Source organism: Drosophila ananassae, chromosome 3L (genome assembly GCF_017639315.1).
Source record: "Drosophila ananassae strain 14024-0371.13 chromosome 3L, ASM1763931v2, whole genome shotgun sequence".
NCBI classification, from domain to species: domain Eukaryota; kingdom Metazoa; phylum Arthropoda; class Insecta; order Diptera; family Drosophilidae; genus Drosophila; species Drosophila ananassae.
Genome location: NC_057929.1, coordinates 15,753,117 through 15,768,220, shown reverse-complemented (window position 1 = coordinate 15,768,220; position 15,104 = coordinate 15,753,117). Strand labels below are relative to the sequence as shown.

The 15,104-nt window shown below is 46.9% G+C and overlaps 3 protein-coding genes across 7 annotated transcripts; 2 read left to right on the top strand and 1 right to left on the bottom strand.

The window, feature by feature from the left end:
• The first annotated feature begins 15 nt into the window (after window positions 1–15).
• Window positions 16–1,052, top strand: LOC6502510. Its single transcript, XM_001960863.4, has 3 exons — window positions 16–160; window positions 218–466; window positions 518–1,052. The coding sequence occupies exons 1-3, from the start codon at window positions 137–139 to the stop codon at window positions 953–955; spliced, it is 711 nt and encodes a 236-aa protein (XP_001960899.2). The 5' UTR covers window positions 16–136; the 3' UTR covers window positions 956–1,052.
• A 210-nt stretch (window positions 1,053–1,262) lies between these two features.
• LOC6494134 (inhibitor of Bruton tyrosine kinase) lies at window positions 1,263–5,421 on the top strand. The gene is made up of 8 exons (XM_032451252.2): window positions 1,263–1,535; window positions 1,597–1,862; window positions 1,920–2,496; window positions 2,554–2,681; window positions 2,737–2,880; window positions 2,937–3,535; window positions 3,592–4,400; window positions 4,459–5,421. Exons 1-8 carry the CDS (start codon window positions 1,365–1,367, stop codon window positions 5,341–5,343), a joined length of 3,579 nt encoding a protein of 1,192 aa, XP_032307143.1. The 5' UTR covers window positions 1,263–1,364; the 3' UTR covers window positions 5,344–5,421.
• On the bottom strand, window positions 5,348–12,971 carry LOC6496429 (NADPH oxidase 5). 5 transcript variants are annotated; one of them, XM_044715681.1, is made up of 14 exons: window positions 12,105–12,971; window positions 10,858–10,952; window positions 9,617–9,731; window positions 9,336–9,554; window positions 9,127–9,277; window positions 8,856–9,066; window positions 8,567–8,796; window positions 7,273–8,500; window positions 6,885–7,221; window positions 6,636–6,806; window positions 6,231–6,547; window positions 6,078–6,174; window positions 5,831–6,011; window positions 5,348–5,473 (listed from the first exon to the last, which is right to left on the bottom strand). In XM_044715681.1, exons 1-14 carry the CDS (start codon window positions 12,753–12,755, stop codon window positions 5,451–5,453), a joined length of 4,026 nt encoding a protein of 1,341 aa, XP_044571616.1. In that variant the 5' UTR covers window positions 12,756–12,971; the 3' UTR covers window positions 5,348–5,450. The 5 variants fall into 5 exon arrangements, with proteins under 5 accessions (XP_044571616.1, XP_044571615.1, XP_044571617.1 ...); XM_044715680.1 differs by having other exon boundaries at window positions 6,636–6,812; window positions 12,105–12,970; XM_044715682.1 differs by lacking the exon at window positions 6,636–6,806.
• Between the last annotated feature and the right edge of the window lie 2,133 nt (window positions 12,972–15,104).

Below are 15,104 nucleotides of genomic sequence, written 5' to 3'. Positions count from 1 at the left end.
GCGTTTTCCAACACTGAACCAAGCCCTAATTTGGTATTTTAACCTTATCGCCGAGCACCAGCGTTTCTCTAATTCTCTAAATCACCCAAATCTTTTGTTTACGTTCTCAAATTTGTTATCTGCAGCTTCCATTAATATGTCCGAGCCGGAGGAACTCCCCGTAACTAATTGATAAATTTGGTTTATTTGTATAAATTCATATTACCTTATCTTTTAGGTCGAAGAGCTCCCCAAAAGGAGTTCGAGGCAAACCATTTGGTACTCCATAGAAAACGCTGTAGAGGAGAAGGAATGTCCGAGTTGCGGAAAACCAATGAAATCCTTCAAAAACCGCTTTGCCCACATTAAAAAGTGTTTTAGCATAAGAAAACTAGGTCCTGTTTACAGGCTACATGGCTATGCAGAGTGCATATGTGGTCTACTCATAGCAGATATGCCCAAAGCCAAAAAAATGCATGTGTGCTTGGTAAGTATGTTCCGAAAGTCAGCCTACCAGTTTCAATGACTCCCATTTTAGGGTAAAATTCCTGCTTTTGAGCCAGAAGTTTATTTTGAATCGCTGCCACCTGTGCCTGCTGCTAGTCCGCCTCCGGAACCTTCTCTGCCAGAATCCAGTCGATTGCCAGAAAAAAACACCATCCTAAAGCCCAAGAAACAAGTGTGGATACGAAACTTCAGTTCTCCCATTAAGCCGAGAGGTGTGCAATTATTAGATACATCTCCCCTCGAAAAGCCAAGAGCCAGGGTAAGCACTCTGCCTCGAGTGCGCAACTTCGATCGACCACCTCCAGCGCCATCTCCGGAGGAGGTCTGCGTCTACTCCATTATTCGGCAAAACGGATCGATAGCCTTGACGGGACGGTCCATATTGACGCAGCGAGGATGTAACGAAAATATCACAATAGTTCGAAAACGAATAATGCGACAAGGCGCTCGGAAAGGTGGCTTATCCTGACCATAGCTTATTAGATTTATATTGTAATTAATTATAAAATCAATTTAAATATGTATGTATAAATTAAAAACTTTCAATTCATAGTACTTTAATTCAATATCCATCGAAAATGTAAATTATACAATTATGTATATTAATTATACAACAAGAATATACCATAGTGGTAAACATTTCGTCTTTTTATGGCATAAACAACATAATTTTATAAAAGCTTAAATATTACATATAAATATTTAATTTTTAGGAGTAAACTTGTATGTTTTAGTTTTCATTCAATTTCGAAATGAAAAAGCACAAAACAAACTTTTGGTGGGAAGTAAGTGGTACTACCTGGTAACACTGCAAAATAAGCAAAACAAAATTCCACGTAAAAAAGTCGATTGCCGGGCGAATTTATTTGCAATTTCGAATGTCAGCTGCCAGGACTAGTCAGGACTGTGACTGCACTGCCAAGTGCAGGCTACGCCAGCATGGAAACACTATTACTGCTGCGCTGACAAAGCGCTCCATTTCCAGCCAAAACCTGGCCGCCTTCGTTTATAAAACTTGTGGGAATTTCGCCAACATACTGGACGACCTGGCAAGTGGTGAAATGTGTTTATCTATAAATAAATCTAATGATAAACCTTCCGGTACTCTAGGGACGATCTGCAGTTCACATGTCTGCGTCGACCGGCCGCTACGAGATCCTGGAGTGGCTGCTGAACCATGGAGCCTACATCAACGGCCAGGATTACGAGTCCGGCAGTAGTCCCCTTCACCGGGCTCTGTACTACGGTTCGATAGACTGCGCTGTGCTGTTACTCCGCTATGGCGCCAGTATGGAGCTGCTTGATGAGGACACTTGTTGTCCTCTACAGGCCATCTGCCGGAAATGTGACGTTGATGACTTCGCCACAGATTCACAGTGAGTCGGCATGCAGGTCCACAAGGTCTTCTCAATACAAGATATATTGTCCCACAGGAACGATGTTTTGGTCTGGGGTTCCAACAAAAACTACAACCTGGGCGTTGGCAGCGAGCAGAACACCAATGCTCCCCAGAGTGTGGATTTCTTTCGCAAGTCCAACATTTGGATCGAACAGGTTGCCCTAGGTGCCTACCACAGTCTGTTCCTGGATAAGAAAGGTCATCTTTACGCCGTAGGTCATGGTAAAGGAGGTCGCCTGGGCACCGGAGGCGAGAACACCCTGCCTGCCCCCAAGCGTGTTAAAGTCTCTTCCAAACTGGGAAGCGAGGACTCCATCCGCTGCATCAGCGTCTCCCGCCAGCACTCGCTGGTGCTCACGCACCGATCTCTTGTCTTCGCCTGCGGCTTAAATAGCGACTGCCAGCTCGGCGTGCGTGACGCACCTGAGCACCTTGCCCAGTTTAAGGAAGTGGTCGCCTTGCGTGACAAAGGTGCCAGCGATTTGGTGCGTGTCATCGCCTGCGACCAGCATTCAATAGCCTACGGCAGCAGGTGTGTCTACGTTTGGGGGGCCAATCAGGGCCAGTTTGGCATCAGTGCCAATATAGCTAGCATCGTAGTGCCCACATTGGTGAGTTATTACTTTAAATTACAGATAGTTTTTACAATAAAGACCATTTTCTTACAGATCAAATTGCCAGCGAGGACGACAATCCGATTTGTGGAAGCCAATAACGCAGCCACGGTAATTTACAGTGAAGAAAAAATGATATACCTTTACTATGCCGAAAAGACAAGGGCAATTAAGACGCCCAAGTAAGTCTCTTATCTTTAAATGAGAGATTCTTTAATACAGTCTTCTTGTCCGTAGCTATGAAGACCTCAAAAGCATTTCCGTGATGGGTGGCCATATAAAGAACTCAGCCAAAGGTTCTGCGGCAGCTTTAAAGCTGCTGATGCTCACCGAAACCAATGTGGTGTATCTCTGGTACGAGAACACCCAGCAATTTTACAGGTAACTTCAAAAATAATTCAGCATTCTGAAGAAACTATAACTCCATTTTCTTTTAGATGCAATTTCCTTCCTATAAGACTGCCACAAATAAAAAAAATCCTCTACAAGTGCAATCAGGTGATGGTTCTATCCGAAGATGGCTGTGTTTATCGTGGAAAATGCAATCAGATTGCTCTTCCCGCTTCGGAACTCCAGGAGAAGTCTCGGCCAAACTTGGACATTTGGCAGAATAACGATCAGAATCGGACAGAAATATCTCGGGAGCATGTGATCCGCATTGAACTGCAACGGGTTCCCAACATTGATCGTGCAGTTGACATATCCTGCGACGAAGGTTTTTCCTCCTTCGCTGTACTGCAAGAGTCCCAGGGCAAATACTTTCGCAAACCCACACTGCCACGCAAGGAGCACAGCTTTAAGAAGCTCCTCCACGACACCAGCGACTGTGATGCTGTCCACGACGTTGTGTTTCATGTGGATGGCGAGAAATACCCCGCCCACAAGTATATCATTTACAGTCGAGCTCCCGGACTCAGGGAGCTCGTTAGGATGTATCTGGACAAGGACATATATTTAAATTTCGAAAACCTAACTGGGAAGATGTTCGAACTAGTCCTGAAGCATATTTACACGAACTACTGGCCCACGGAAGATGGTGGGTTACTGTTGAATTACCATCCACTCAGAGTGTTTCATTTAATTTCCTTATAGATATCGATTGCATTCAGCAGAGCTTAGGGCCAGCCAACCCCCAAAATCGGAGTCGGACTTGTCAAATGTTCTTGCCGCACCTTGAGAAGTTCCAACTGACAGAACTGGCCAAGTATGTGAAGAGCTACGTTCAGGACCATCAGTTTCCACTTCCAAGTGCTCGACAGCGTCTGCCCCGTCTCCACCGCTCCGACTATCCGGAGCTTTATGATGTGAAGATAAAATGTGAGGACGGTCAAGTCCTACAAGCCCACAAATGCATGTTGGTGGCCCGCCTGGAGTACTTCGAGATGATGTTTATGCACTCGTGGGCAGAGCGTTCTAGCGTCACCATGGAGGGAGTGCCTGCGGAGTATATGGAACCAGTTCTGGACTATCTGTACAGCCTAGAGGCTGAAGCCTTCTGCAAGCAGGCCTATTTAGAGACGTTCCTCTACAACATGATCACCATATGCGATCAGTATTTCATTGAATCGCTGCAGAATCTCTGCGAGCTGCTCATCCTCGACAAGATTAGTATCCGCAAGTGTGGCGAGATGTTGGAATTCGCCACGATGTACAACTGCAAGTTGTTGCTGAAGGGCTGCATGGACTTCATTTGCCAAAACCTGGCAAGAGTCCTCTGTTACCGCAGCATCGAGCAGTGCGATGGAGAAACTCTGAAGTGCCTTAACGATCACTATCGCAATATGTTCAGTAGAGTGTTCGACTACCGTCAAATCACACCATTCTCGGAGGCTATAGAGGATGAACTGCTGCTAAGTTTTATTGATGGATTAGAGGTGGACCTGGAGTATCGAATGGATGCGGTTTGTTTCTTACATATCAAGCATTTGAACACTTCTGATAGCTTCTTTTATTTTCCAGGAATCGAAGGCGAAGCAGGCTGCTAAAACTAAGCAGAAGGATCTTCGCAAGCTAAATGCACGGCATCAGTACGAACAGCGGGCTATATCCAGCATGATGAGATCTATAAGCATAAGTGAATCCAATCCAGCCCCAGAGGTGGCCACTTCTCCCCAGGAAAGTGCTCGCAGCGAGACCAACAACTGGTCTCGAGTCATTGACAAGAAGGAACAGAAACGCAAGCAAGCAGAAACCGCCTTAAAGGTGAACAAAACACTCAAACAAGAGACGTCGCCGGAGCCCGAAATGGTGCCCATTGAAAGAACACCGGTGAATGAGCAAACACCTCCGCCTCTTTCCCCTGAAACGGAACCTTCAACTCCACTAAACAAGAGCTATAACTTGGACTTTAGTTCGCTGACACCTCAGTCGCAGAAACTATCGCAGAAACAACGGAAGCGTCTCTCGTCCGAGTCAAAAAGCTGGCGCGGCAATAGTTCTGCTTTATTGGAGTCACCCACCACTCCGGTGCCCGTGCCCAATGCCTGGGGTGTGACCACTACGCCTTCCAGTTCATTCAATGACTCTTACACTTCCCCGACTACTGGAAGCAGCTCAGATCCCACTTCGTTTGCAAACATGATGAGGAGTCAGGCGGCTTCTTCTTCAGCAACTTCAAAGGACCAGAGTCAAAACTTCTCCAAAATCTTAGCGGATGAGCGACGGCAGCGGGAATCCTACGAGCGCATGCGGAACAAGTCTTTGGTGCACACACAGATCGAGGAGACGGCCATCGCCGAACTAAGAGAGTTCTATAATGTGGACAATATCGATGATGAGAAGATAACCATTGCCCGGAAGTCCAGGCCCAGTGACATAAACTTCAGCACTTGGATTAGGCAGTGAATCGGATTAGATAGATTTTAGTTGTGTTGTTTTCGTTTTTACTTTCAATTATTAACAAGAGTCCGATTATTTATTTGATTTTGTGGAGATTTGCTGAGACCGTAACATCAAATGTAGAACTCGGAGCCGCCTGCAAAGAAGCTCACAATGTACTCGCGCTGGACCATGATGCAATCGGGATGCGGACGGCACATTGGGTAACAAACTTTATTGCATATAGATTATACATATAGAAATAGAGATATTTACAAGCTGTGGGGACACACTCAACAATGAGGAAACAAGACATGTGACGAATAAATAGCCATACATATAAGCTAAGCTAAACCGAAACGGACTGAATTGAAACGAACCCGAAAGAAACCCGTTGCTTATGCAAATGAGAACAAGATGAACGAGACTGACAAAGAGCTGGAGTGGAGTAGGATGGATGGGGATTGGGAGTTTGAGTTGGTGGGGATGGAGTTTGATCAGAAGCACTCCTTACGAAAGGCGAATCCGTACTGGTCGCACTTGTAACGCAGGGTCTTGGCCAGTTGTGGAGGACCGCAGTAGAAGACGGTAACCTTGCCCTTCTGTTGGGCCTGCAGTTGCTTGAAAACCTTGTCCCAGTTGGGTCTTCCGGCATTGGTGCGGGTTTTTAGACCCGTAATCAGATCCCGTTTGCCCTACGGGAGAGAAGAGTCAAAAAAGTTACAAGGTCCATGGATCTTGAAGAAGTTATATGGTATTACCTTCTCATGGAGCAGATCCAGTGCCAGCTGTAGACCCACAGCCTTCATGTCGGTTCTTTGCAGGGCGCTCGTAATGTACATGTGCATGTCCAGGAAGCTAAAAGGTCGTAGATGTTAGCATTAGTCCTTCAGTTGGGTTCAACCCTAACTCACCGCTCCATGGCCCCGCCAAGTTCCGCCTGCTCGATCTCCAATTGGGACAACAGATTAACGAACCACTCGAAGGAGCGCTGATCGCGGTTGATCCAAAAAAAGTCCACCTTGCGCAGGTTCATCACAGACTTGGGAATCTCGCTGGCCCACTCGAACTGGCACCTGGGGCAGCTATGCCGCGCCTTCCAGTAGCGGTGCATGATGGACTGCAGAATGGAGGCGAAGGGAGTGACTCCAATGCCCGTGCCAATGAGCACAGCATGCTGGGCCCCGAAGATATGGCTCGAAGGAGCTCCATACGGACCATCGATGAAGATCTGTGGAGGATCGTAAGATTAAATACATAGGGAGGTTAGTGGATTAGCCCAGTGTGTGTGTCTGTTTGTGTGTTGGTGTAGCCCGCACCTCCATGACACCCGCATCAAGTGTGACCTTGCCACCGCTGTTAGTTGTGGAGCTACCAGTGGATCCGCCACCACCGCCTCCTCCTCCTCCCACTCCTGTTCTGCTGGACAGAGAGCGCAGGAAAGTGGGTCGCCGCAGAATAGATTTTCTACTGCCCGATCCTGCCTGTACCTGATCCTTCAGATGAATTTCAATTTAATTTGTTTAGATGAGTTAGTTTTGGGGATTGAACTACATGTCACTACTTACCTCCAACGGCTTGGAGGCCACTTCGGCGGAGAGACTCAGCCTGGCCACTTGCAGCTTGTCTCCCGTCTCCATATTGGAGCCCAGCTGACCCTGTTCTGCTCTACTGGCAGGACTTGCGCCATTGGCTTCACTCGGTTGCAGCTGATTCTCCCGCTCCTCCATGCTCGGTGTCTTGAAGGCGATGATTGTGGGCTTGGTTCGCATGTAGCGGAAGCTCTGGGCCAGCGACTTGTTCTGCGGACTGAGGTAGGCCAATCCCACACTGTTGTTCCGGCCACGACGTACCCTCTTGTCATCGAAGGCGGACTCGGACTCGGAGCGACCCAGAGCACGAAGACTGGACATAAAATGTTAGAGGAAACCTAGAGATGTAGTCCTTTATACTTACGCCTTTAGACGACTCCGCTTTTTGGTTTTCACGCTGATGTCCGGCAGAGAGATGCTCTTTTCCAGAGGCCTCTGCTTGAGGTTAGAGTCCTCCCGATCTCCTTCGCCCACAAAAGCCCCATTGGCGATTCCCTTCTTGGGCTCCGGTGGGTCCTTCCGGGAGAATGTTCGTTGTAGGGTTTTCTTGATACTGCGGATGCGGTTAACCCCACTGGCTGGACCTTCAGGAGCAGGGCTTGCCGTAACCTTGCGATTCTGACGAGGGGGACGTACTGGTGGCACAGCCTGAACGGCTAGATTCTTCGCCAGGAAGTCGGTTTGTGGTGTTGAAGAACGATCTCCGGCCATGACTGGATTACGGGACTCGTTCAGGAGCATGAAGCTGGGCGTGGGAATGGCGTGCATGTGCTGGGGCACGTCCGGCTGAGAGCCACTCTGTTGCAACTTTTGCTGCTCCCGCTCAAAATAGCGATACAGGCGATTCGTCCACTCCCCGACTGTACGTATGTGCAACCACATGTAGTCCTCCTGCTCTGGGGCCGAGCTGATGGTGAACGGATGCCACTCGTAGTTGGCAATCGCCGGGATATTTACAAACACATAATCACCCGGACGAAAATGAAAATGATACGGCCGCTTGATTACCAGATGCACCACCTTGGAGGGCAGCAGCAATCCGGAACTGATGTAGGTCTTCCCATGGTCGCCCCTCATCCAAATATAGCGCAGAGCTCGTTCCACGATGTAGACCAATCCGGGGAGCAGGAACCACTTCCAGAAGTTGGGTCCATGGAAGAGGCACAATATCCAAAAGGGCACGTAGAGCAAATGGGTCCAATAGAAGACCTCAAAGCTGCCCTTCCGCCGGACAAAGGGCTGGGAGCACACAAACATAATAATCAGAATCGTCAGCAGGGCAACTCCCGTGGGATTAGCACATCCTGGAATCAGGCCAAAGAGCCCCGGACGATCTGTGAGCAGCCACTCGCCGATGGTGTAATGTCCCGCGTTTATGTTCGGATCGTTGATCACAATGATGGAGAAGTTGAACAAGTGCATCACCGTGTGGACCAGGCTCAGCACGGATATCGTAATGCCGGTCAGCTTGTGGAGGTAAACGTGGTGATCCAGTGGCAAGTAAGTGGACAGACCACGTCCCCTCAGGTAGGTCAGGGTGTGCCGGAGCATCAGAACCAGAACCCAGGCGCAGTTGAAGTTAAGGCATTGTCCTATTTATATTCAAAGGATATATTAAATATTAAATTAAAATATTAAATTAAATCCTTAAAACTAACCGCATGCTCTGGCTATGATGACGAATCCATTGCTGGCACGGTACTGAATAGCGCGGGAGATGAAGAGGCAGAGGTTGACGGCTATGTAGAAGAACAAATACGTGACAAAGACCTGGTTGTTCTTCATGTAAGCCAACGAAAACTGGTGGGGCAGGGAGCCCCATATTCCGCTCTTGGCCGCTCCACCCGGCTGTCGGTCCTCGGCAATGGGCACCAGCCAGCGATCGATGCTTTATTATGGAAAAAATGATTAATTGTGCGCTCAGACTACATTCTCGGGTTGGCTCACGTGATGCTGAGGTTCTCCAGGAGGCCGCCGTGTTTGTGGAGCTGGTTTTTCAACGCCTCGTAGGTGATCTCGCCACTGTTGTGAGGATCGGCATCTTCGAACATGGCGCTGGTTAGGTCTTCGATCTGATCCTCTGAAAACTCCATGCCGTTCTCCTTGATGCAGTGTCTTATCACGTCGTGGAGCTCCTTGTGTTGGATGAGTCCATCCCCTGGAAATATTTTATTATCCTCTATAATACTACTTCCCTTTTTTAAAGTGTATAAGTTACCATCTATATCGTAGACCTTGAAGAGAAAACGAATCTTGTCGTCGGCCGACTGGCCTGAAAACTGATGTATGGCATCAATGAACTCCTGCAAGGATATGGAGCCTGAGTTGTCCTTGTCGAAGATTTGAAAGACCCGCTCAGTGAAGAAAGGCTGTGGATAAAATACGTATTAAAAATCACATAAAAAACCGTATAATATTTCTACCAACATTTTTGGAAGTGACAATCTTCTGGAACTCCTCTCTACGGATTTCCTGCTCATTGCCCACAGTAGTGCGGAACAGTTGCTCCAATCTGGCCAGCGAGCTCTTGTCAAAGCCTGTCCTTGGCCGTGAGTTGGTCAAGTGGGAGATGAACTCCATCACCTGGTTGGTGGACACCAAATTGCTTCCATCTATCTCTATCAGACGGTACAATTTGTCGAGGATCTAGAGTAAGAGTCTGTAATTAGTATCCTTGTTGTGGCCTTGACAGGAGTTGACCCACTCACCCCTCTCGTGTGCCAAATATCACGGAAATTCTTGAAGGTCACGCGACTATTTTCGCCGCAGATCACATAGGCGACAGACTCTATTTGCTCCGCAAAGTCCATCTGACGATCGTCGCTGTAATATCCCAAAATATATTTTATTTTTTCATTATAATTCCTTAAAAATCGGATATGGCTTCATAGAAAAATTATATTTGGCCTTTGTATATTGTTTCCAATTTTATTATCTGGTTGCACCCAAATTGGTTTCTGAGTTTAGAAACTACAGAGACCATCTGGTAAAATAATGTTTTCTATTTCTATAAACAATTGTACAAGTTTTATTGGAAGTTTTCGGAATATAAACACCATTATATATGCTATAGAAATATAGTTACTAAACAGATACTATTCAGACGATTTTTCCAATTAAAAAAAAGGGATAGGTTATAGAAACTGAACCACTTGGAAGTTTATTATTCGGAACATTAAAAAAATAGGTGCGGTAGGACGGAACTACTCTATTTCTCTACTAGAAGAGCTAAAATCATTTTGGTGTGACGAATTTTGAGAATAGAGTTCAAGTTCAATACAAAAAAATTGTAAACTTAAGCCGTGAATCATGGAAAATACTAATTATATAGCCACCATGTGATGACTTCATTCTAGAGCCCTATCTCTTAAGGAAATTGCATTAAAAAAAGAATGTTTTTACGATCTGGATCGACTATCATTTAATATGTATATTTTTTTGCGAAGAGTCTGTAGTCTGGCCTCCCGCTCCATTGATACTGCTGCTGCTCGCACTATATTTGTATTTGAATGACTTCATTACGACAGGCAGGCAATGACAGTTTGTGGACTGCAGTGGCTGCAACTCCGAGCCGAGTCCCAGAGCCAACTTTAGAGGCTGTCGAGGCACGCGGACTATGTTAGCTGTTGTATATGTTAACACACAACGCAGATAGCATCGCCAAAGGCAACGGACATCGTCTGGGAACGAGAGCTGGCATCTGGGATCGCGGCGAGAGGCATTCGCAGTGGCTTCTGGTCGGCGCAGCTGGAATGCCAGGAGCACGCCATCCAGGTATCCAGGTGCGTGTGTATGGCTCGGTTCGCATCGGATTCGAATCGGATCGGATCGGACGGGATAGTTATTTCTTTCCAAGGCGAGCTAATTGTTTTGGCACCGTCACAGCAGCAATCTCAAGGAGGAAGAGAAACAGGAGCTGGAGGAACCCGAACCCATATTCCAAACTTACGTTAGACGACCCTTGAGGTGCTCGATCCAACGATCTTGCAGGAGATAGCCATTCCGCTCGAGATCGAACAGCTGGAAGAGCTTCTGCTGGAATTCCTGTAAGCGAGTCCGAAAAAAAAATACAAGTTGTAAAGACCAGAATTTATGTGTCTCGAAGATTTCGTTGAAAGTGTTAATTAATTTATGATCGTATTGTTTGGAGAAGCATTTGTTTATATCCCACAATTGAAGATTTATATACATGACGGTGTTTATCCAGCCAGGTGAACATCGGAGATCAGCGATCGATCGAAGATCGAAGATCGAAGACCCCAACGTAATGAGCATAATTAAGAGGTGTTCTCGTCCCACGGAGATGATGAGGAGCACAACTATGCGGCAGTGATAGTGAGATGAAGACGAATGCTTGGCATAAATTAGTCGCTTATTAATATTTTAATGGCATTCGATCTCACGATCATGAGCGCCCAGCATTGTCTGCAAATCGAAGCGCAGCATCTTTGCATTCGGTCACAGTTCGATCACAATTTTATCCCCCGGCGATGATGAAAAATGTGCATATTTAACGGATGAGCCCTGACTGGTTAAACGGCTTTCGGGGAGCCCATAAAAACAAAATACTCGAACTCGAAGGCGAAACCGAAACTGCGGTAAGTAAACACCATGAATAAAAAAATGTGAGCCCATCAAAAAAACGGGTTTGGTCATCGGGTAAAGGACCACAGAATAAGTGGCACAAGGTCAAAAAGTCTCTGGATATTCAAGACCCAGAGAGATATATTTAAATAGGTTAGCACTCATCGTGATTCATATACATAGTTTTGTGGTATAGACCACGACTTGCTAAGTATTCTCCTTTTAAGTCACTTTTTTTGGCAACAAATTTGAAAGGTTAAGCTTTCGTTTTTGAAAAATATCACGTAATTAGCACTCACAGGTAGTAATCATTTGTTTAATTGAAAGCACTTTCATTTTCAAAACTGATGAAATCAATTTATCATTTGGCTTTGTTTATAATTGGAAACTAAATTAGTATCACATTTTTCATTTTAATGTTCAACCACTCACTCCAAAGAGAAAATATTTTTTTTCTAAAAGAAAGTATTTTTCAAATAACTTTCATGATTTTATTAACTCTTTGATTTATCACTTTTTTAAAGTATATTTTAAAGGGCACACGAACACTTACTCTTCCAAACAACACTTATACTTTGGGGAACTATATTTTCCGGGGGAAAACTCTCTCACCTCGTCCAGGAAAAGTTTGCGAAAAGCCTCCCTCGTGTGCTTGCCCTCGCCCTCGTCGAAAAGTGCACTGCACTCGGATATGAGGAGCCAGCGCTGCTTCTCCCGACGCGCCTCCAGCTCCATGGAGCTGCAGTTCTTATCTAAATTGAGGTTGTATCGTTCCATGTACGAATTTGATTGCCGCTGATTTGGATTCCCATTTGTATTTCCCGTCGAGCTTCCATTTCGATTTCCGTTTGCTTCCTGCTGGCCGACGCTGGCAACCAGAATGCTCGGCGAGCTGGCCAGCAGAGCCGCCGGCTCATCCGCTGGAGGATCCACTGCATCCAAATGAAGGACAGCAGCTTCACTGGCATTGCTTACTTTGTCGGCCTCGGATACGGGCACTTCCGGCTCGACGGGATCGTCGCGTGAGCCATGCAATCGCTCCAGATACTGGGCCGCCTGCTGGAGCACGTGACTCACACCTGTGGCACCTGCGGCTTCCTGTTGCTGCGGCTGGATGGGTTTCTCGACGGGGGTCTGCGACTGGGGCAGGTCGTCCGAGAAGGACACTTTTTTGGGAGAACGCGACGGCGTGGCGGGTATCTCAAGGGATCGACTGGAGGAGACCGATCCTCGATGGTTGTTGGCCTCCTGTTCGGGGTCCATGTCGCACAATTGGGGGGAAACACTGAACACTCAATACACTGCACTTGACCGCATACCCAAGGGCTTTATTATGGCTATTGTATGGCTGGGAATTATCCTCGCGTCGGCGGCTGGAGAGGCACGATGCAACGGCAATGGCAACACGACGCGATTTCAACTAGAAGCAACACCAATCGGCGGCAAGCGGCGAGCAGCAACTGAAAGCGAAACTGAATGCCAGCCGAGGGCCTCGGATCGGATCGCTATACTCTCCATGGCTCAGGTGTGTTGGTGAGCGGGAATCGGAATCGGAATCGGACTGAGTGGCTTCGTCGACCGATCGACCGACCTAAAACGCTTTGAAAAACGCGTTTGCCCAATATCGGTTCAATATTTCTGGCTACTTTTTAGAATGGACATGCAATATCCGAGCAACAGCAACTATGTATCTGACTGATGTTGCGAGTATCTCCATATTTTACGCATTTATCTGTATCAGTATCTGGTAGTATCTGCATCCGAGTTCTATACTCCGGCTGCTCATAAAATGGCTGCCTCCGAAGTGAATGCGAGAATTTATCGTTCTGATATTCTAATTTGGTTTTTGCGACTCATACGAGGCTTGTGTGTACTTATTCGATAAGGGCTGCAAATAATTCAGGTGTACTGACATCGCGGCGACGTCTTCATTTTTTAATTTCAATGCCCGTGTTTCGTAATAATCAAACTTGTTTATGTGCCGGAGCCGACGAACGTGTCTATTTCCGAATTCCCGTGCCCCGAGTGCACGGCACATACTGCCGATTTTTAGCTTTCCCAACTGCAATCGGATTGGGAATTGTGGGCTTTGGGTCTTAAACCTCCTCCTCGAGACCGGACAATGGCAATGGGTCAGCGTGAGTGTCAGGGTGCTGGCCAGGAAGTGTGTTGTGTTTGGTTCGTGCTTAGAGCGGCGTAGCCACTTTTTGGCCAATTCAAATTGGAGAGCTCTCGACGCTAAGCGCTCAATCCGCGGCAAGGTCGGCCCAACACCTTCCCCACCCGCTGGACCTCTCAGATACTTTCAACAATGTATTGTTATCGGATCGTTGAACTGGCACCCGCCAATACTCCCTCCACATATGCACCGCCTTGAACGCCCCTGAAGTCGAAATTGAAGTTGAAGCCCAATCTTAACCTGAAGCTGTGAAGTCTCCGCCAAAGGGCAAAAAAAAAATAGCGTAGATACATACTTTGTAGAGCAACAGAAGTGACTGGTGTCTTGTTTTTCTAAATTTAACTACTTTGATGCTGCACAGGAAGAAATATCTTCGATTGTGAAGTATTTGAAGGGAATTTGAGGAGTCAAGATATGTCAGAGTATTATGGATGTTTAGGTCGTTAAATAGTTCAATATTCAAAACAAAATATTCTATTTCCAAACTAATTTATCGTCTTGCCCGGGCACACTTATTATTTCCATAAATTTGAATATTTCTCACTCTGTATTGAACTGTGCGATCTGCTGATTAATGTTCGACAGCGGCCTTTGGCTTTTGTTTACAGGTTAGTGCCCCTCTGCGGAATCACGGATTGAGATACAGATACCGCATCGGATTCAGATTGAGATTCAGATCGTTTCCGGCTCCGTTTCACACTCCGCTAATCTAGTGCTGCATGTGTAAGCTCCGTGTAGCCAACATCCCAACATCCCAGCATCCAGTGTCTAGTATCTGGTGTCTGAATCTTGGTATCTCCACATCCGGCCGGCTTAGCTCACTTCGGTTAGGTTCATCGGTGCTTTGCTCACCTGCCTGCTCGGCGTTTATGGCCATTGTTAATTGCTGAAATTGGCATTCCGAATCACAGCGGGCGACACTCTCGACTCTCGGCTGGCAAGCAAGTGCCCGATGGTGGCCAGGGAATTGGCCATTGGCCGGTGGTTAGGCTAGTGTTTAGTGGCTGGGACTGGTCATTGGTCCCTCATTGTGATGTTGGTGATGGCGCTGCAATTGACACCGCTGCGGCCAATTAAGCTCAGCAGATACATCTACAAGTTGAGATACAGCTAGACTGCAAAGGAATTGCAATGGGAATGGGGAAAGGGGAACTCATACGCCGGGTGGTCCATCTGGAAAACGAATCCTCGACTGCTGGCATGCAGATTGATTTGCTTGGCAAACGTTCGCCGCTTGTGGCCAATTTTCCAAGTGACCAAGCGACGAGAGCAGTGTCATCAATTTAAATTAAGTTCCAGCTTTTTATCGCCACTTGGCGAACCACTCCACTCCACTGCACTCTAGAGCCAGTATCTGCGGTCTCCTTCTCCGTCATCATTATCCAAAACATGTCATTAGGCGGCCGCGAGCAACGAGAGAAGCCCATACACCA